This window comes from Vidua chalybeata, chromosome 9, assembly GCF_026979565.1.
Source record: "Vidua chalybeata isolate OUT-0048 chromosome 9, bVidCha1 merged haplotype, whole genome shotgun sequence".
In the NCBI taxonomy this organism is placed as follows: Eukaryota; Metazoa; Chordata; class Aves; order Passeriformes; family Viduidae; genus Vidua; species Vidua chalybeata.
In genome coordinates this window covers 1,651,559-1,672,866 of record NC_071538.1, presented here as the reverse complement: position 1 = coordinate 1,672,866, position 21,308 = coordinate 1,651,559, and the positions used below count along the sequence as shown (strand labels likewise).

The 21,308-nt window shown below is 42.6% G+C and overlaps 1 protein-coding gene across 13 annotated transcripts in view; it reads left to right on the top strand.

Moving 5' to 3' along the window:
* Window positions 1–21,308, top strand: part of PRRC2C (proline rich coiled-coil 2C) — a 69,625-nt gene that overhangs the window by 28,392 nt on the left and 19,925 nt on the right. For 8 of the 13 annotated variants that reach the window (XM_053949806.1, XM_053949814.1, XM_053949807.1 and 5 more), the window contains exons 11-24: window positions 537–611; window positions 1,330–1,945; window positions 2,748–2,917; window positions 3,515–3,761; window positions 4,814–5,027; window positions 5,648–8,011; window positions 8,639–8,847; window positions 9,432–9,586; window positions 10,060–10,399; window positions 10,816–10,901; window positions 11,830–12,018; window positions 14,428–14,679; window positions 19,347–19,436; window positions 21,157–21,258. In XM_053949806.1, coding sequence (XP_053805781.1) covers window positions 537–611; window positions 1,330–1,945; window positions 2,748–2,917; window positions 3,515–3,761; window positions 4,814–5,027; window positions 5,648–8,011; window positions 8,639–8,847; window positions 9,432–9,586; window positions 10,060–10,399; window positions 10,816–10,901; window positions 11,830–12,018; window positions 14,428–14,679; window positions 19,347–19,436; window positions 21,157–21,258 — 5,109 coding nt within the window. The remainder of the gene's footprint in view (window positions 1–536; window positions 612–1,329; window positions 1,946–2,747; window positions 2,918–3,514; window positions 3,762–4,813; window positions 5,028–5,647; window positions 8,012–8,638; window positions 8,848–9,431; window positions 9,587–10,059; window positions 10,400–10,815; window positions 10,902–11,829; window positions 12,019–14,427; window positions 14,680–19,346; window positions 19,437–21,156; window positions 21,259–21,308) is intronic. The other 5 variants (XM_053949817.1, XM_053949816.1, XM_053949810.1 and 2 more) reach the window with 4 other exon arrangements.

Here is a 21,308-nt window from a genome sequence, read left to right as displayed (position 1 = left end):
GCTTAGCTGTGAGTTCATTTCTCAGGCTAATGGGTTTTATACAGACCATGTAGAATTCATCAATTCAGCCATTTTTTGTTTTCTCTAGTAGAGGAATATTGACATCCACCTCAATTTATGCCTGCTACAGCCCTATTTCCCACCCCACCCCACACCCCCCCAGGAAAAGCTACTGTTGGTTTTGAAAATTTCCCAGACATATTTTCTCTTGACACCAGTAATAATGAAGATGGGAAACCTGAGAATGGTTTTATTTGCACTTTATCTCTGTTTTAAAGATCACACTGTTCTTTAAGGTTTGATGCTACATTGAGTCTAAGGAAAAATGGTGCAGGACCATAAATTTAAATTGTTGAGCTCTCAGTACATAAAACTGAAAATGTTTTTGCCCTTGTTTCGCATGCAGATCTGTGTTGAATGCAGATGCCTTATTGGGTGTAGTATCTTAATGCAGTAGAAAACAGTAAATCTAAAATTTTTCAGCTTGGCTGTGGTTAGAAGCTTGCTTACCTGTGGTACTGTGTTTGACCCAACAGGATCGAGGTCCACCACAGCCTTCTATACATGAAAGAGGTGGCCCTGCTCTTCCTCCAAAATCTATTCTACCACCGGTAAGAAAGATTAGAATTGTCCTTATTTCCTTGAGTTAAACTCTTTAATGCTGTGGTGGAGGGATTTAGACTAAGAAAAGTAAAAATATGTTTCAGATAATGATAAACCTTTCCTTTAACAAGTAAAATGATCGTAGTGCCTGGGGCCAGTAGGAATGGGACCCCAACACAGCCATGCTGCAATTGTGTAAAGCTGCCCTGTCTTGTAAGTGCTATGTGAAAAGCACAAGAATTTCAGGAGCTTTTAGTTTTCCAGCCCCACTTGGGAACTGGAGAGGACAGGAGCAGGGGAACAGTGCTGGAGGGATGGCTGCCAACACACATGAGGAGATGGAGTCCCAAATGAAATGTGAACTAAAATCTCTCTTATCCTGAGCTACCTTGAAATTCCTTGGTTCCTTGAGGGACTTCTGCCTGAGATTTAGAGCAGCCTCTAACCAAACCTAAAATATGTTTGTGATCTTTGCTGTCACTTTGCCTTGATGGTGATGGGGAGGAAAGCAGACGTGAGCCCAAGTGATTCTGTACCTCTCCTTTCTGAGCTCAGGCTGTGAGAGTTTGAACCAGATCAGGAAGGTGGGAGCTGGCTTTTTCTTCCAAGTCCTGCTTTTTAAAGATGCCATGCAGATACACATGTGTTGACAAATAGTTAAAATGTAGTATTTCAGCTGGCTGCTTATATAACACGTGTTCAACCTGATTGATTTTCCTCTTGCAGCACCCTCCTCCCCCTGATCGGCAGATGGGAAGGCAGGGACCCTTTCCCCCTAAACCAGTACCAGATGAAGATGAAATTTGGAAGCAGAGGAGAAGGCAGCAGTCAGAGATATCGGCTGCAGTGGAGCGAGCCCGTAAGAGGCGAGAAGAGGAAGAGAGGAGAATGGAAGAGCAGCGAAAAGCAGCTTGTGCTGAAAAGCTCAAACGGTTAAACGAGAAATTCGGCTGCATGACAAAACCCTCCCGGGAAGACCCTCTGAAAGAGAGAGAAAGGGAGAGGGAGAGAGAAAGGGAGAGGGAGAGAGAACGGGAGCGGGAGAGGGAAAAGGAGAGGGAGCGCGAGAGGGAGCGAGAAAAAGAGAGGGAGAAGGAAAAGGAGAAAGAGAGGGAAAGGGAGAAGGAAAAGGAAAAAGAAGAAAAAGAAAAACTGGAGAAGGCAAAAGAACAAGAAGTGGAGAAAGAAAAAGAAAAAGAGGTGGAGAAAGAAGAGAAGGAGAATGAGAATGAGAAAGAAGAGGAGAAACCAGCACATGAGGTTCCTGAGCCTGTAGAACCTGTGGCAACACCTGTAGTAGAAAAACAAGAAAGTGAAACCAAGAATAACAAGGAAGAAAAAGGTATGCTTGCACACAAGTAGGAGTTGTCCTTCTTAAAGCTGAGTCACAGAGCTCTTGTCTAGAAGTTTCATTTGCATACCTAATTAACCTAGTGCATCTAGGCCAATTATTTCCCTGGCGCATTACAGCTGATAACTGTCCTTTGAGCTAAGCCTGTTTGCCCAGCTCATCAAAAGATTAGGGGGGAAAATGGCTTCTGTGATTTAGGCTGGACTTTGAGAAATACAGAAAGAAAAGCAGGCTTTGTTCTCTTCCTGAAGAAGGGTCAGCCACCCAAGTTGTTTAAAAAGCAGTGCAAATTATTTCAGCTGTTCTGTTCTTTCAGCAAGCCTAGAGAAGTGGATGCAAAGGGCACCTATTTAAATGGGGTGCATTTTTTGTACTGAAACTTGAATGCCACAAGAAAACTGTTAGACTATGCTTGGTAAGGTTATATTAGATTTAAGTGGATAAAATTGATTGTAAAACCAAACCTTGCTTAATGAAGAAAAGTTGATCCAAATGTGATATAGTGTCATTGATACAGCACTTCTTAAATCACATAATAGCTGCAACCTGAATGCCAGTGGTTGATTTCCCAATGTATCTAAGTTTAAAAAAGACAGAGGTGTATTAAGAGCAGTTGTTCTGTTTTGAAGGGTTGTCCTTGACTTTTTGTGCCTTTACTGGTTTTGGAACTGTGAAGTTAGAGAAGGCAGGTATTTTAGAACATTATTTAGCTGATATTCTGGTAAAATTGTCAGTTTTAAGATTGACTGTTGTCTCACATAGGAGGGGGTTTTGTTGGTTTTTTGTTTTTCAGAAGATCAAGCAGTCTTTACTCGACAAGACAGTGGTCGGAATGAGAAAGAGGTTTCACAGGTGACTCATGAGAATGAGCCAGACTCAGGATCCCAGCCTCGTCCTGCTGTTTCCTCGGGCTATTCTAAGCAGTTCCAGAAGTCATTACCACCAAGATTTCAGAGGCAGCAGGTAAAAAAGCAGTTCATTAAAAGGAGGCTCATTTAAAGAATGCTGTATTCTGCCTCATTCTGAAGAAGAAAGTGACCATAGGAGTTTCAGAAATCCTGAGTTTTTGCCTCCCAGCTTCTAGAAAATCGTATTGGCAGGAATTGCTCTGCCTGAAACACTTCTTGTCACTTGCAAGGTCTGTAAGTGAGCAGAAGGCAAGAGAGGCTTTGAAACTGGCCCACACTGGCATTGCCCTGGGCTTGCCTGTGGAACCTGAAGTCTGATGATTGGTTATTTCTGCAGCTTTTCCTAAAAGGGTGTGACACTCACAGTTGAACTTGGGTCCTGTGGTCTTGAGGAGTGCTTTGCATTAATGACATGCGCAAAGTATAGATTGTTCTGTGTCTCAGCTGCACAACAGTTAAGCTGTAGCTATTGTAAGTTGTTCAGTCTGGTTTTCTCCCTTTTCTCCTACATCATCCTGATGCATGTTAACAATTAACTTTCAGAGTACTTGCTGCCCTGGAGATAATTGTACTTGTTTCCAAGGATTATTAGAACTGTGCTCAAGTCTTCATCTTATCAAAAAGTCCTGTAATACTGGTTTTTCATTTGCAGGAGCAAATGAAGCAGCAGCAGTGGCAGCAACAGCAGCAAGGTGTCCTTCCACAGTCTGCTCCCTCCCAGCCTTCGAGTGGCCCTGTCCCACCACCCCAGCACAGACCCCTTTACCAGCCCATGCAGCCCCATCCCCAGCATTTGGCTTCCATGGGCTTTGATCCCCGCTGGCTCATGATGCAATCCTACATGGACCCACGGATGATGTCAGGAAGACCTGCCATGGACATGCCTCCTATTCATCCAGGTAAACCTGGAAACACTTTTTTGCTGTTGAACTTACTTGATTTTGAGCTAGAAGTCTTTCCTTAACCACACTTTGTTTAGTGAATGGGTGGGTTTTTAAGAAGAAATTTACATTATTTTACTGTTTGAGACAAAATAGATTGTAGTCATATGTGACTAAAATTGTAGTCCTATGAGAATGTGTACCTTTGACTATGAAGTAAAATCCCAGCTGTCACACTGAAGGCATATGAGTGACAGTTAAGATGATTGAGAATGTCAGCATAAGCCTTTCTTTGTTAGAGACAGAAAGCTGGCAAGAGTTAGGTTGAACTGAGAAAAGGTGTATTTACCATTTGTGTTTCATTACATCTTAGCACTTGACACTACATTGCTTCCTAAAAAATCCCGTGAAACTTTGCTATTTTTGTATTACATATTAGCAGCTCCAGAGTCTTAATGAATCTGTGGTTTCAGATTCTTGACCCTAAAAAGTCCTTTTTAATTTGTGGAATGGCCATCTGATTTGCAGTTAGGAAAGCCGCCGGGCATAAATAATACAAGTCTGTCATGTAACGTAATGGAGATACCTGCCCAGCTGAAGAGCAAGGGAAAGGGTATCCTCAGTGAGTGCAAGGAATGAATAGAGGAAATAGCAGGCTAAGCAGAGATAGTGAAAACTACAGAATTTCTTTGAAATAGTACAAAGGGAAAAGCTGGAATAATAGAGTATGAAAACCTGCCTGTGTGTACACTCTCCTTGCCTTTTGCATTCAGATGTTACAGCACAATCTTTACAGGTCCACAGGCTTGGTTCTTCCCATTATAGTGAAAGCAGGCAGCTTTTTTCTTTTATTGGGACATAGGATACAAGTGTTGAGTGTGATTTAGTCAGTCTGAAGTTGGCTGGCAGGGAATAGACATTTGGTTCCAACATGGACACTCAAAGGGAAGGAAATTGGAGGGGAGAGAACAGCATTCCTTGGTACCTCCTGACAAGCTTTGTTTGTATTGAGGTCGGTTCCTTTGCTAATGTTAAATTTGTTTCAATTGTTGAACTTCACTCTGCCACAGGAATTATGCCTCCCAAACCACTGATGAGAAGAGAGCAGCTGGAGGGCTCAGCAGCTGGTTCAGATTCGTTTGAGCACATGGCTCGCTCTGCAAGGGAGCACAGCGTGCCTCTGTCAGAGCCGCGCATGATGTGGGGCTCAGAGCCCTACGCCCACGCAGAATCTCAGCAGTCCACTTCTCCTCCCAAGGCCTTAGAAGAGCCTGATGATTTGAGGTAAGCCTGAGTTGTGCCACTCTCCAAGTCACACAGGTTGTAAAATGCAGTCTTGACTGACTGGGTTGTAGCTTCACACAAAACTTGAAAGGAGGAGTTGTGACTGGGGGATGCAAAGCACTTGGTGCTGTTGTACAAAACAGAAGACCCTGCTCTATAGCAGGGTGTAGAAGTACAATTTACTCCTCGTTTACAATCATTAGCCTAGGTGAATGGTGATTGCCAGAATATTTTGAATTTGCAGTTTTGTAGAACATTTCTACGGTGTTCTCCTCCATTTTCTCTCAGTTCTCTCCGTTGTAGAGAACTTTTGTCCGATGTGTGTTTGTTTCAGAAGCGGTGAGTTAAGTACAAATGGTATAAAGCAAAAGTCCCTTTTGGCCTTTGATTCATGGTGAAGTGTCAGGATTTTCCTCTGCTTCTTAGAAGTATTCAGAAATTCTTTTTGTTCTGCTGCCATCTGGATAATAGTTGGTGGCTCCATTAAAAATTATTTCCTGTTACTCTGGTACTTCCTAGAGCCGACATGGATCCTTAATAGAAAATTATTTGATTTGAGTAATTATGTATGAATAAATTTTGCCCCCACATGCTAATACTCTTAAATGCTTTCTGCTTAGGCCTGAGGCACACTTGGAGCAAGAACGAGTTGCTGTCCCTGCCAGTGCTTATCCTGTAGAACACAACCAGTTGGACTCTCATCCAAAGACAGAATTTTTCAGAGAATCAGGAGAGGTAGAGATACAGAAGTTCCCAAGCAGGCCTTTGGAAGATGTACAACCTCTCCAAACTGACACAGCTAACACAGCAGTTAATTTTGAAGGAGTGAGTGAGAAGGTTACACGTAGTTCTCCAGAAGAATTGGTGCCTGTGGGGGAAAGTCACTCTTCATTAAAGAGAAGCATTTCCCATGGTTCAAGTCACTCTCTAAAATCAGAAGACCAGAGGAGTGACACAGCAGCAAATATCCCTAAATTAAGTAACAGACCTATTGAGACAAAGGAGACAATTGAGAGACTTGAGATTAAACCGAAAAAAGAAATTTTGATCACTAATAGAACATCAGAAGGACCAAAACCTGAGAAAACTTTCAAACCTAAGTCTGAAACAAGATGGGGTCCTAGGCCAGGTTATGGCAGGCGAGACGAAGGTGGCGACAGACCAGTGAGAAGATCGGGTCCTATTAAGAAACCTGTGCTTAGGGATATGAAGGAAGAGCGTGAACAGAGAGAAGAGCGCGAGCAGAGAAAGGAGAAGGAAGGAGAAAAGACAGCTACTGAAAAACCAGGCAAGCCCGAAAAAAGTGACAAAAAGGAATCACCTCAAGTGCCGCAGTCTCAGGCTGAGCCCGAGAGATCCACCTCCAGCAGCGCTCCTCTGGCTAAGAAGATAACCCAGGATGCTGCCCCAGCACCAGCAAGCCAGGAGAGCAGTCAGCCCGAGGCAGCAGCTAAAGCTGTGGTGCAGCCCCCCGCCCCTGCAGTCCAGCAGCAGCTCCCAACTGCCCAGCCAGCCACTGCCCAGCTGCCCCCGGCCATCCCACAGCCCCCAGCCGCCCTGCCGGCCGCTCAGCCCCCGCCCCACACACAGCCCCCTGCTCCTGCCAGCAAGGAGGACAAGCAGCCTGAGAAGGTGGTGAGCAAGGAGGTGGTGGAGAAACCACGCCTAGAAACCAGGCCAGTGAAAAGAGAGCCTGGCTTACCACCTAGGACATACTGGAAGGAGGCCAGGGACAGGGACTGGTTCCCAGATCAGGGATACAGAGGCAGAGGTCGTGGCGAGTATTATTCGAGGGGCCGTAGCTACAGAGGTTCTTACGGAGGACGTGGTCGGGGCAGTAGAGGCCATAATAGAGAGTACCCACACTACAGAGATCCTAAGCCTAGATCAGAGCATGTGCCTTCAGGGCCTGTTAGGCAAAGAGAAGAGAGTGAAACTCGTAGTGAGAGTTCTGACTTTGAAGTAATCCCGAAACGGCGGCGCCAGCATGGCTCGGAGACAGATTCTGACAGCGAAGTGCACGAGAGCGCGAGTGACACCCTGCTCTCAGACAAAGACAGCATCATCAAGGGCAAGCACCCGAAAAGAGAAGAAAGAGCTGATGGCAAGAAGCCTCCAAAGCCCTTGTCGTTCAAACCTGAGAGCAATATCAGAGTAGACAACAGATCCCTAGAAAAGACATACATCAGAGATTATGAGAACAAGCCCAAACCAGGATTTCTTCCTAAAGGAGAGCCTTCTAGACGAGGCAGAGGGGGAATGTACAGGCGTGGTGGCAGGGATCCCGGGGGACGTCCTCCACGTCCATCCACAATAAGGAGACCAGCCTACAGGGACAGTCAGTGGAACCCCAGGCAAACAGAGATCGTTAAATCAGAAGATGGAGAGCCTCCAAGAAGAAATGAGCATTATGGTCCCATACCAATTGATAAAAGACCTCCGAAATTTGAGAGGAAGTTTGATCCAAACAGAGAGAGGCCACGAAGACAGAGGCCTGCCCGGCCTCCAAGGCAGGATAAACCACCACGCTTCAGGCGCCTAAAAGAGAGAGAGGCCGCATCGAAGATCAGTGAGGTGGTGACCAGCTCCACGACGAGTGCCACAGTTAATAATGCAGTTAATGAGCCCTCCAACCCTGCTCTGGATGTGTCAGGAAGTAAGACACCAGACTTGTCCAACCAGAATTCTTCAGACCAGGCAAACGAGGAGTGGGAAACAGCCTCGGAAAGCAGCGACTTCAATGAGAGACGGGAAAGGGATGAGAAGAAAACAGCAGATGCAGCAGCACAGGTTGCTGCAAAGGCAGGAGAAAACGCTGGAGCTCCAAAAAGGGAAATAGCCAAGAGAAGCTTCTCTAGTCAGAGGCCTGGAATAGACCGTCAGAACCGACGTGGCAACAACGGGCCAGCTAAGCCAGGGAGGAATTTCTCAGGGCCCCGGAGTGAAAGGCGGAGTGGTCCTCCTCCCAGAAGTGGAAAAAGAGGGTGAGTACGCAGTCTCTGTGAGGAAGCACACGGGGTGATGGCCTTTGTCATCCTCTTGTGGTTTGAAACCATAAGCAGCTAGTTCACATCCGTAGAGTGGTAGAAAGACACAGATACATGCACCCCTGGCTCTGTACTTTCTATGTTTTCTGTTTATATACAGACATCTGGAACCTGAAGCTGAGAGTGAAGTGTTTTTGTATGCACAATGCTAAAAAAGCCTAATTTTAAAAGATTGCAGTGCTGTTTCTGAGTTGAGCTATGTTTCTCGAGATTTGGATGCAAGCAGAAATGCTCATGTGAGCAGTTTTGCAGTTAATGTATAAATTGCTGCATTTTAGATCAATCACCTGACATGGACAAGCAGCCTGAGAAATGCTTACCATTTAGACTAAACTTTATTTTTCCATATGCTGAATTTGATGGAAAATTCAGCAGGGCATTTGAGATTTCCCCAAAACAGCTTTTGCTGTTGAGCTTCTCATTAGGAGCTGAAAGTAAAAAGTCTGGACCCTACTAAGAAGTCAGTAAACACTTACAACCCTATAGTGGGATCTGAATTAAATTGTTGACTCCCTCCTGAGCGTTCTCTGTGGCATAATTTTCAAATGTTTTTTTCTAATACAGGCCATTTGAAGAGCAGGCAGCACCTGTGCCTGGTGTTGATCCCACCAATGGCAACTCTGTACATCAGGAGGATGGAGGTGTCACTGCTGCAGGACAGAAGACCACCAAGGATGCAAGTGGCAAAAAGAGAGAAGAACCAAAGGCTGGTCCAAAGAAGCCTAAGGAAAAAGTGGATGCCTTGTCTCAATTTGATCTTAATAATTATGCAAGTATGTATTGATAATATCCTAATAATTTTTGATACTTCTGCTAGTTTTGTTGCATATAGAGCTAGATGTTTGAAAACATTAAAAAATGGGAATTTTTTAAAACAGAATAATTGTACACTTTGAGCATGGCTATCTTTGTGATACCTAATAATATATGTGCCTCTAAAAGGTGGCAAACCTAATTGTGTGTTACGTATGGATGAGAGCAATTTTGTACAATCATAACCTTTCATTCCTACCATTCTTCATCACATGATCATAATTTAGCTAATTTTCAAAAATAAAGGCAGTGGTTATCACTGTTGAGCTTAGACCTGATATCTGGGAGGGCTGTTCATAATTCATTACTGTGTTTTAGTGATTTCCTGGAGAATCTGGTACAGGAAGCTCCAGTTTTAAAGTTCTTTAATATGAACTCCTTGCCTTTGAGCTCAGCAGCAAAGCACTTGGCAAGCAGAAGCTTGCCACTGATCAGGGCCCCCATCTGTGGGGAAGTAACTTCCACTCCAAAGCCAATTTTGGCTTGGTGCATTGCACCTGAAGCTGTTGAAACAGCAGCATCTATACCTTTCCTTTTCCTATAGGTGTTGTGATCATTGATGATCACCCTGAAGTGACAGTAGTTGAAGACTCCCAATCTAACTTGAATGATGATGGTTTCACAGAAGTGGTGTCTAAGAAGCAGCAAAAACGCTTGCAAGATGAAGAGCGCAGAAAGAAGGAAGAACAAACAGTGCAGGTACAAGACCAGCATTTATAGTGGGGAAAAAGCTGCTTGCAGTACTGGGAATGTTGTCAGGGGTGCAGAAACTTCCTTACAAAAAAGCTGTATTTTCTCCTTCTAAATATAACTGCTTAGTAATATTTAATATTAAAGTTGTTCCTATTTAGTAAATAAAATAATTTTTATTTAGTCACCTTGGGATTCTTTACTTCTCAATTGGTCACTGTCAGGCAGTTGGAATTGGCAAACTGATAAAAACACCATTTTTCATACTGTGATAAAGATTTACCCTATTGTATATCAGTTGATTCCAAGAAGAAAATGGATGAGAAATCATTATTCCTGTTGTTAACTACCCCCCCCCCCCAAAAAAAAAATAGATTTCCTGTAAGGCTGGGTTAATCAGCTTGCTTTTTGCGTTCTGCACTCTGCAATTGCTATCTGTACACATTGTCACCTGGAAGAATAAAATTGGCTTCTCCTTACAGGTTTGGACCAAAAAAGGATCAAGCGAAAAAAGCCGAGGTCAGAATTCCAAGCTGCCCCCCAGATTTGCCAAAAAGCAGCAGCAGGCAGCAGCTGCAGCTGCTCAGCAGGCACAGGCTCAGGCTCAAGCTCAGGCTCAGCCTCCCTGCCCAGCCCAGTCTCCAGCCCAGCCCCAGGCTCCTGTTCCAGCACAAAGCCAGGCTGCAGGAGGGACAGCCAGCACAGACTACACCGTGTCAGGCAAAGTCCTGCAGAACAGCCAGCCTCACAACGGCCTGGGAGCTGAATTATGGGACAACAAAGTGCCTCCTACAGCAGTTCTGAATGACATCTCCAAAAAATGTGAGTGCTGGTTTTTGGATTTGAAGTGGGGGGAAGCAAGCTTTGTATTTAGAGAAAGCTGATGGCCAGCTGGCTCTCTGGTTGTATTTTTACCTGCAGAGGGATTCTGCACAGGGAATGAGTGCAGCATAGTAGCCTCCAAAAAGAGGGGTTTGTAGTATAGTATTAGTCAGTAATTTATGTTATTGTGTTCTTCACTCACAAGAAATGAGCAACTGTCACTCCTTTGAGTCTGTTTTGTCAGACTTGGTCATTGTTCCAGACATGTTAATTGCCCCACTTGAAAGCAACTGAATAGGTTAATTAAAGCTTATGTACTCGAGACATCTGTCATTTACTTCTCAGTCAGTACATTGATTTGAATACCTCTAGTAACATTGAGGGGTTTTTTAACTCTTTCTTTTCTTAATTGCCAGTGGGACCCATTAGCCCACCTCAGCCACCTTCAGTCAGTGCCTGGAACAAGCCTCTGACATCTTTTGGTTCAGCTCCATCTCCAGAGGTAAGAATGAGGGGAAGAGGAGTAGCTGTGTGTGAAGCTTACCCAAATTATATCTCAGTGGGGTTGGGCACAGATTATCCATTATCCAGGAGTGCAGATACTTACGCTAATGTGCATGGAATTCCGTGGAGTCAGGAGATAGTACAGAAGCATGGGATATAGGCTGGTGGTTTTATAATTGCAGCAGAGAAAAGCTGTTCTCTTGATAATAACTCGACCATTCACAGATTCTACTGATAGCTGTTATTCATTGCATTTCCAAAGGAAAAATACTGCCCTGTTTGCCTGTTTGTGTAGGGGTCAGTAATGTAGACAGAAACAGGATGTCTCCAAGGAACTAAAGGGGTTTTGTGTTTCCTCAAATTGGAGATACAAAAAGCAGTCAGTGCTTTAGAACAATATTATCTGTGGATATTCCCATGGAATTTGCATAGCCTTAAATTTTACATTTAAAGTGCTGTGGTTTTACTTTCCTGGTACTTTTTTGGTCTTAATTGTTTTAAACAGCAAGAATGTTGAGACAGCTGTTGTAGGAGACCATTTGAACTGCACAAGAGATCTGGAAATACTTTTGTATTTCTTACTGTTTCTGTTGAATTGAGTATTAAATTTTGAACTTCCCAGAGAATGTTGTGCCTGAATCTGAATTGCACTTGTTCCTCTTGATCTTGGTGATGTTTACATACTTCTTCACTGCTTTTTTCTTGAGCTCCTTTAACAGTAGAGACTTGAGGAGGAGGAAGTGTACATTCAGATGTTGTTTACTCTTGCAAACCTGTTGCAGTCACAAATGGGTACTTCTGCAGAAGATGAAAGTACCCTTCTAGTGGTTTTCAGCTGAGCATGTTTTGTGCTCTTTTCTGAACCATTGCCATTGTACTGACCCAGAAGTTTTTGAGAATGGGTTAAATGTTTGCTTTTTGACCAGGGGACAAAGCCTGGACAAGAAGGTGGAGTCGATCTTGGTATAGAAACCATTCAGTTTGGAGCCCCAGCTTCCAGTGGCAGTGACAATGAAGTTGGTCCTGTGCTGTCTGAGAAGTCCACTGACAAATTACCAGAACCCAAAGAGCAGAGACAGAAACAGCCTCGGGCTGGACCCATCAAAGCACAAAAGGTAAAAGGTCATAAATGCAGTACAAGCTTGTAAACTTAAAGAAGTTCAGTCAAAAAAGGGTTACAAATAGCAGAATAGAATACTCTGAGTTAGGACCATAAAAATTGCATCCCTTTTTATATTTCCTAATACAGTCAACAAGGTGGTTCTTGCAGAGAAAACGAGCAAGGTAATTAAAAAGCATCTTAGCCCAGCAGAGGCTGCACATTGATTCTGTGTTTGGAGCCAGGGATGGGAGTATGGATTTGTGATAGCTTTGTTGGGAAACTCTGGATGTGGTGGAGTGCTTTGATTTTGTTTATAGTTTGAGTTTTTTGTTTTTTTCTTGAGCTTGCTCCACTCAGGCCTTGAGAGCTGTTTGGAAGCAGCATTGCAGTGCTGCCCTGGCTGTGTCTGCAGCTGCAGTGGTTCTTCCTCCCTTACCCCTTCAAGTGATGAATGGTGCCCTGCTTAGCCCCTTTTGTAGCCAGGTGATCAACTGATCAGTACATGAAGTTGCAGAAAAATAAGTGTTTTGAGGAAAGGGAGGAATGTTAGAGACATTAGTTTGAGGTCTCCAATTCAAATGCACAGATGTCTGAATAGTTAAAATTTTTTGCAACTAAAACAAAATAGTTAATCAAACTTATATCAGCTTAAAAAATAAGTGTGTTGATTGCCTTCCAGAGATTTACTGTTATTTCCACCTCCAGTGCACACTAATCTGTGCATCATTAGCACTCAGCACCAGCTTCTAATTCTCAGAAAGAGAAGGTTATAGCAGATAAACTTGTCTGGTGACTTAGAGCATCAGCTATTCCAGTCCCTCTTGATGTCTGAGATTTGGCAGCAGTCCTGATGTAATGAAAGCCCTTTTGTCTTTGTAGAAGAGTGGCTTTTTCTTTGTGTTGGTTGTTTAGGTTTTGGTTATTTGTTGGGTTTGTCTTCCCCTCTCCAAAAAAAGAGTTGAAATCTGAAAGTTCAGTCACACAGAGAAAGAATTTAACTTCTGCTGTATGAGATGCTGAGTGGATGTGCTGCAGTTCATGGCTTTCGCTGCAGAATATAAAACCTGTTCAGCAGAGAAATATGCACTGATTAAAACTGCTGGTGAATTGCAATACCCCATGCCTCAGATACACTGCAGCATGCCCAAAACTGCCCAGTAAAATCACTTTCAGGTACTGGACTCCAAAGTTAAATATATAGAGAGACAGTCTACTTGACACTGTGTAGAAAGTTCCTTTTTTCTGCTTGGTTAGAGCTATCAAGACTTCTGCAGATTTTGTTGAAAGACACATATGTGACTAAATAGTAAGTGCATTGGAGGATAATATTTTTCACACTGCTTTGAGTGAGGCAGCTGTAAATTTAACTCCCTTGATGACAAAAAATAAATCTCAACAAACAAACAGTTCTTACACACCCCCCCACCCTTGTGGTGATATTGTTTGCTGTGAAGCCTAAATGCAAGCTTATGTTCAAGATTGGAGGTTGGTATTGTTGAATTAATATGGGCCACGTAAGAGGACTATACTTGAAACAAAGCAATTTACCTTTCCAAGGTAAAGTGTGAAGGTTTATGTGACCTTAAAGTGTCTGGAGGAATTTCAGCCTCTAGAAACTATTAGGGAAAAAATTACTTGGGGTATTTTAGGGAGTCTTAATCCACTCCTGAAGTACCTGGTTTGTATTGAGAAAAACAATTACCAGCAGCTTCTGTCTTTCTGCTATCAAAGCTTAAGGAATTGGATTTTCAGGACTGCTTTGAAGGGATTTTAGTGCTGTTCAGTAGTGAGGTGGGCTGAGAGTCTCAGCCAGAAAGGCTGTTGAAACAGCAGAGCATTCAGGTTTCCCTAGGGCCCTTTGTTCTGCTGTAATTCAGCTGCACAGAAAGGAACTGCTGAATTGCAGCAGTGATGCAGCCATGGTGTCTGCAGTATAAGGTAACACTTGCATGTAGGTGTTTTATTTTTTCTGGATTCCTTTAGTGATCAGTTTCCAGGGGAAAATGCTGCCAACATCCATATATCAAGATAATTTCAAATAATTCTGTTCTAGTTTCCTGGGACCCCATAAAATCCTGAATCTGAAAATTAAAATAACCCATAGGTGTACAAAGTCATGTGGTTTCTGTATTTTTTGTGCTTTTTTTGTAAGGACAATCAAACTGACATTATTTTATTTGAACTCTGCCACTTCACATAAAAAATTCATTGCTTGAAAACAATGGTTTATATTTCTAATGTTCAAAATCAGTGCATTTCATGTGCCTGTCACTAACTTAGTCTCAAATTCTTTACCTGCTAGAAAATGCTTCCCCTTGAAAAGCTTTGTTGTGTTTAAACAATGACTTTCAGCATGTTAAAGTATTTTTGTTGGATAGTACACAGAGAGGAAGGCATGACTGACAAGTTAACACTAACTTAGCTTCCAGACTTGAGCCCGGTAGAAAACAAAGAGTATAAACCTGGTCCTATTGGGAAAGAGCGTTCTTTAAAGAACAGGAAGGTGAAGGATGCCCAGCAGGGAGAGCCTGAGGGACAGGAGAAGCCATCTCCCACCTCTGTGAGAAGCCCAGAACCTGTCACTACAAAGGAGACCAAAGCAGCGAGCGAGCTGAGCACGGAGATAGGAACGATGATATCTGTGTCTGCTCCAGAGTTTGGGACAAACACAAAGGTAAGAAAAATACTGCCAGATTACTGAGCACTGTATGTAAAATGTGATTACAGTGAGATGGTTGACACTTGGATGCCTGCTGGTGGTGCTTGGACAGCAGAGCCCACTGAGTAGCAGATGGGAAACATTGGTGATGCTTGAATTTAAAAGTGCTAGAGAGATGTGCTGTCTTGTCCCTGAGCACGGATCAGCTTGGAAGTCTGTTTTGCTGAATGGCAAAACTCATTGCTGAGCACTGCTGTGGAGAGTGGCACTGGAGCCTGGTGTAGGCAGAGTCTGTAGACTCAGATCGATGTGATGTATGCAGGATGACTTCCAGCAGAGAAATGAAGTTGTGCATGATTGCTGGATGAGTGTATGGATGACCTCAAGCTGTGAATTAAGTGCTGTTCTGTGAAAAAAAGAAATCTCTAAACAAGGAATGTGCTAAAGCTTTAGATGAGGCTTGTTCTGTGTCCCTAGATTGTCATGTGTATCCTCTTAGCTTGGATATTTTCTAGATATTCCTTGCAGAACTTCACAATATTTAGGACTCATCATAGTCCCCTGGTTTTTTTATAACTGCTCAGCAGTGAGATGGTGATCTGGTGTTGAGATTCATTGTTCTGCAGGTCAGTTCTTAGATGTGGCTGAAAAACATCCCCAGAGGCTTCTCCTTTCTGCCTGTGTCTTGAGCAAGTACTCTGGTTGTCATCTCTCAGCTGTAAAGAAGTGATGCAGTTTGAGTAGCTACTGCTTAATAGTTACACCTGCTCTGGTAAAGGAAAAATGCTCCTTGTAGGTTTGAAAAGCAGTTTACTAAGCATAGACTCAGGTTGGTTGGCTGCTCTCTCAACCATCCTGGTCTTAAGCAGAAATCTTCTGATGCCATTTAGGAAAACTGATCCTCTTTAAGAGTTTCACTAATACTTGAAGAATATGAAATGTAGATCACCCCCCAGTTCATCTTTGTCACCCACAGCTAGGGAAAAGAACCCCAAAACAAAGGACAGCTTAGGCAGCTTTTTGCCATGAAAGATAACTGTCTCAATGAAGTGTTGCTACAGAGCAAGTAGAAGGATATTTGTGTCCAAGATGGAGGCTGCAGGCTTAAGAAAATTCAGTGCAGGGATTTCTCATCCTTCCTGCCATTTTCCATCTTGTAGGTAGGTGTGAGTGTTTTATGTTCACACCAGAAATTGATAAAGTATGAGAATCAGAAGTGCAGAGCAGTAAACACCTTGCTCAGGTGTTTGGTGAGCCTGTTTGGATCCTGTGCTTCCCAAGGTCCCACAAACTCCTGTGGCCAGAGCTCAGGACAGGAGAAGAGGCTTCTTCTAAGCCACAAACAGAATAGGAAACACAGCTTTGATTACTGCAGGCTGACTCAGTGTAGTCAAGCAGCTCTGCTAAAATCAGCAGAATTTCCTCTCTGCAATTGTATTTTTTGAAGTATGAGTTTTCAAAAGGGAGGTCTGGACTTTGTGCCAGTCTAGGTTTAGTTTAACATGGGTTGCCAAGGTTCTTTGAACTACCACAGTACTAAAGCACTACGGTTCTGTCTTCTGGAAGGAACACCAGAGTGGAAAGTTCCCAGTAATTCCTTATAATTCCTTATAGAGTGGTTGCTTAAAGAAGCCTTTAATAATAGGCCTAAATACTCCTGTCTTAATAGCACCAGGTTTGCTTCTAAATTCTTCTGTTAGGAATAGTTCCTGAGGCAATAGTAAGTTGCTTTTTCTAGGAAAGAAGTGGACATTAAACCAACAGAGTTACATCTCTAGGAGTTAAACCAACAATGTGCAAATTTATTGGCTAAGATAACCTTCATGTAGGTTTTTCAGGAATAAACCTGCCATAAATGTCCCTTCTTTTTTAAGAGGCTTTAAAAAGGGGTTCAAATACTGCTCCAGCCTTGGAGTTCTTGTACTGATGTACGCTGCAATTGCTTTTTCTTGTCTTGGTACTCTTTCCATTGCTTGTTCATGAGGGAAGAGGTGTTGACATCTTTAACCTGTTATTTCAGTGTTAAATGGTGAAGTTTTGGCAAACCTAAACGGCTTTTCTTTTGATAGTTCTAAACATCCCTCTCAAAAATTACTGCTCAGCTTCCAGGAATGCACACTTGTGGTGTATTTGATTTAAATGTCTGTAAAAGCCAGCTGTCCTCCTTCAGAAGCTTTGTAAGGGTACCCCATCCATTCCAAAACAAACATCTTGATAAGAGCATATGCATTTAATCATACAAGACTGCTTAGAAACTCTATAAATATAAATGAACTCCTACAGTGAGATGTTTAAGTTTAGTACATAAGTATGATGCTCAGAAGCCATTGCAGCTGTTTCTCTTGGATTTTGCAGTATTTTTGTAGTGAAGCAGTCTGTGTTAGTTTTTGAATTGAGTAAAACCTTGTAGCCCTTGCCTTTCCCAGCCTTCCGTTTGAACCTGTCAAATCCCAGGAAAATCAATACCTGGTTGTGGACACCAGTGAGGTATTGTACAGGTAGCAACAGTTGTGTCTTACAGATCATGGCTAGAAGGACACACTGACTGGTTTTCAAAAGATTTTGAGTATCTTTCAAGCTCTGATTTGGGTGATTTATGTAAATCAGGAACAAATCAAATAGCTAATTCATCCCATTAAGTACCCTGATCCTTTACAGCAAGGTCAGCTCTGAGGTCTGCCTCGTGCTTTGTCCATCAGGTCACCGGAGGTTTTGTGATCTCTTATTTTTCAAGGAGGTAGTTACAAGAAGTCTGCTTGATGTTTTTCTTCAGGTACAAACAATTTGTGGAGAACTCCAAAAAAAGCATAAACATAAGCTTTTTGCTCTAGCTGTTACTAGTTTATAAAAACATAATCAGTAGGTTTCTTCAGTCAAACAGTTGTACAGGAGAATCACTTTAACTGATTTACAAAAGCTTATGGTGATAAGCCACATCTAACAGAATCCTGGACTTAATGTACCAGGAAATGAAGGATGGAAATGAATCTACAGTTTATGGGGTGGTGTTGATGTGGTTAAAGCATTGTCTGCATGTTCAGCCTGTAAACCACCCTTGTGCTTCAGCGTTGCATATGCATTTGTAAGGGTACCAGAGCTGATACAGAGGTTTGGGTTTAATTCTAGTGAAAAAACACTTTCTGTGCTGTGAGTTTGCAAAGTAGGAAAGTTAGCAGTAGTCTTGATCCATCTTCTTTCATAAGGACTGCTCAAACCCTGAAAAAATTGCATCTAGATCTTGAAGGAAATTTAACAAAAACACTTCCTTTTTCTTATGCATCCTTAAAATAATATGGAGCCATCTAATTGCTTCATTAGAAGGCTTTGGTGATTAAATCAGCCTTGCATGCTTGCCTTGTTTTACCCAGATTAAATTTGCCTGTTGGAATCCAGTGCAAATGTGCAACTTGCATTTGGGATTGTGGGAAGCACCATATATCTTGTATTGCACCAGTTTAACAAATCAAGGAAGTAAATAAATGGAGAAAAGAGTTCTCTATTTTCTTCATAAATTTTAAAAAGAAATCACTGTGCACATTGTCCTCTCTCACCCCGCTATGGTTTAGCTTGTTCTGGTCTTTTACCAAAATGAGCTCATCCTTTTAAGGATTCTTTGTCATCTGTCAGTTACTGTCTCAGTGCTCTAATTGCTTTTTAGAGGCATTGCCACAGGCCTGAGGAGTAAATTGAGTGTGCACTTTTTTGATAGCTTATCGTCCTACTGGTTGGATGGAATTAAACAAGCATTATATGGTTTGTGTCTTCAAAATCATTCTGAGTTGGCAAGTCCAGACACTCAGTAACAGTTCTGCTGCTGATTTGTCCTTCAGTTCTTTTGTGGTGTTTGGTTCTGTCAAGATGGTGGAGCCTTTCATGGGCTTCAGGGATGTAAAACTTCAGACATTTAAACTTTGCTCAGACCATTTGTATCTACAGCTGCAGGCATGTATCACTGCCTACAGCCAGCACTGAAAGGACCTTGTGTGCTGAGCACATGAAGGGCCACCTAACTGTGACAAATAAGCTTCAAGGAAAGCCTCTGAGCAGACTGGAAACCTCAGTCCTTTTCTTCATTTAAGTCATTAAGCAGTGCAGAAATCAGAAGGTAGCCTGCACCATCCAGAGAATCTGAGTCTTGTGACTTTCAGAGACAAAACTTGCAGGAAAGGAAATTGGTTTGCAAATTGCAACCATCCCTTTGTGTTCCTTTTAATCCTAGAGGGCCTTTCTCGTCATACGAAGAAATGTCTGTATTTATTTAAAGCTACAGAAAGCTTTCAGCTAAGGTATTTGACATTTTAAGTAGATTGAAAGGGCCTGCAGGTGGCTGAAGCATCTTGGGTGACAAATGATAATTGGCTGCACCACCACAGTCCAGTTTTACAGCACCCAGGAAATACATTGTTCTGTATGTTCTTGCCTTACAGACTGTATTTTTACTTTTCTCCAGATGTACATTGTGAGGTCATGAGGCAAACTGTAATCTTCTAAGAATCCTCCTGACCTCAATAGCAATTCTGCAGTAAGGATTGCTAGACGTGACTTGTAAGAAAAAACGGTGTGAATTTCTAATCTTCTGTTGCTTGGTGAACTCCTCCTGTAGAAAGGCTGACATCTGTCCAAGAAATTGAAATGGAATTTAGGTAAGGGAGATATTTTAATGGAATTGTTTTTCTTCACAGGAGTCTGTAACAGACTACACTACACCTTCTTCTCATCCTAACACAGTGGCTACTAGCAGTACAAAAATGGAGGAGACTTTGGTGACGAACGTAAGTCCATTGCAGTGATCGTCTTGACTTTGAAGACAAGAAAATATTTTCACACTTCTTTTAAAGCACCAAATAGTGCCTTCAGTGAACAAGTCCACAGGGTTCCTTTCATGTGAACTAGCTGGGCTTTTTCCAGTAATCTTACTCTGAAGGATATTTGGTTTGATTAGTACCCACTCTGGAATTCTTCAGGTATTTTCTTGTCTTTTGAACAATCACAGTGAGCTAAAGAGCACAGAAAGTGGAGATGTTTATAGGGACAATTCTAAAAGAAGCAAAGATAGGCATAATGAGGGAGTGTGTTCTTGGCAGCAGCTGGGACTTGAGACCCTGGTTCCAGTAGCAAAGCTCTGTAGGCTGAGTTTGAAGAAAGGCTCTTACAAACAAAGGAGTTTTGAACTGTAGCCTGAAATCACAGCAACTGCTTGCAAAGGGAGCAGCTGAATGGTTGTGAGAGCAGACAGCAGGCTTCCAGGTGTTCACTTGCTATGGAGATGAGATGTTTGCAGCCCTCAAAGCCAGTGCAGTGATCCTGACTTGTGAGCTTGGTATAGTGAATGAGAGAACCAACTGGATTGTGACTTGTAGCAAAATCAAGTTTGTCTTGAGTGTGCTGGGGCATCAGGGAGCTTGGATCTTGTGATTCTTGTTGTTTGAGTAACAGAATTAGCTCAGGGTTGAGTCACTTGTTGATGGGGGAAGGAAGAATCATACAGTAGGATCTCAGTTTTTTTATGAAGATGTCTTGTGAATTCCATCTAAAAATGCTTTTCAGCTTACTGCAGCACTGTTTTGAAGCAGTACTTGATTGAACTTCTTACTCTTCTGCTGGCTTTTCTGATAGTAGTGTTGTTGTTTTTGACTTTGGTGGTTAGTGTGGAAGACTGAATTCTTTTGTGTTAATAATGTCCAATCCTTGTGGATGTTAGAGTTGAATTTCTAACACGGGAATTAGGGGTTCCTGGCCACAAAGGATCTGTGCCATCCCCTGCTTCAAAGCTTCAGGATCTGTCTTTTGGATTAGCCTTATCTCATCCAGTGAAAGTCCATTAGCTAAGCTATGAATAGAGAAAGGAATAGTTAGGAGTAACAGACTGGACACTGCAGTATTTTTGATTCATTTCCTTTAAAACTTCTAGGAAATCCATTGGAGTTTTCATAGGCAAAGATAGCAATAGCATTACCTCAGGTTTATTTCCCCAAGTATCACATCTTTCATCTTTTGAAAGAGAAAATAACTGAATTCAATTATTGGATGGCAAAATCTGTTTTAGTTTGTTTCATGGTCCTGTGATTTTGCAGGTCTATAAAAGCTTCCTCTTTTCAGAAACTGCATCTCAGAACTCAAGGTCATGAAGCCCCCTGTACTGTATTGGTACAAAAAGGGACAAACCTGGCTTGGGAAGAATTTTTGCATATCAGTAAACTGAAATGGTACTTGAAATTAAATCCCCAGACAGACAATTGGTGTTTGTTTATGCAGAGGACGTGGACACCTTAAAACCTTAATCTTCAGCCTCTTTGAGAGATGAGAAGCATCTTGGCACCTGCTGAGTGGCCTTTCTTTGCCTACCAAATTTTCACCTTATTTTATCAGTCTCCCTGCCAAATGCTCAAGCCTTGAAGAAATTGTAGCTCACTTGATAAAGCTTGAGCTTTGCTTTCTGGGGCTTTTCTAGTAGACGTAGTTAGAATGTGATGTGTGTTGCCTGCCTTTCAGGTGCCCCTGCCCCACACCCTTCCCCTCCCTAGGAGGGAGACTTTACAACAGAGCTCCAGCCTAACTCCAGTTTCTCCCGCTACCGTCGACCTCACCCTCAAGGTATGTACCACATCCCTCTAAGGGTCATTTTCTTGCATGCAGGGGAAAAA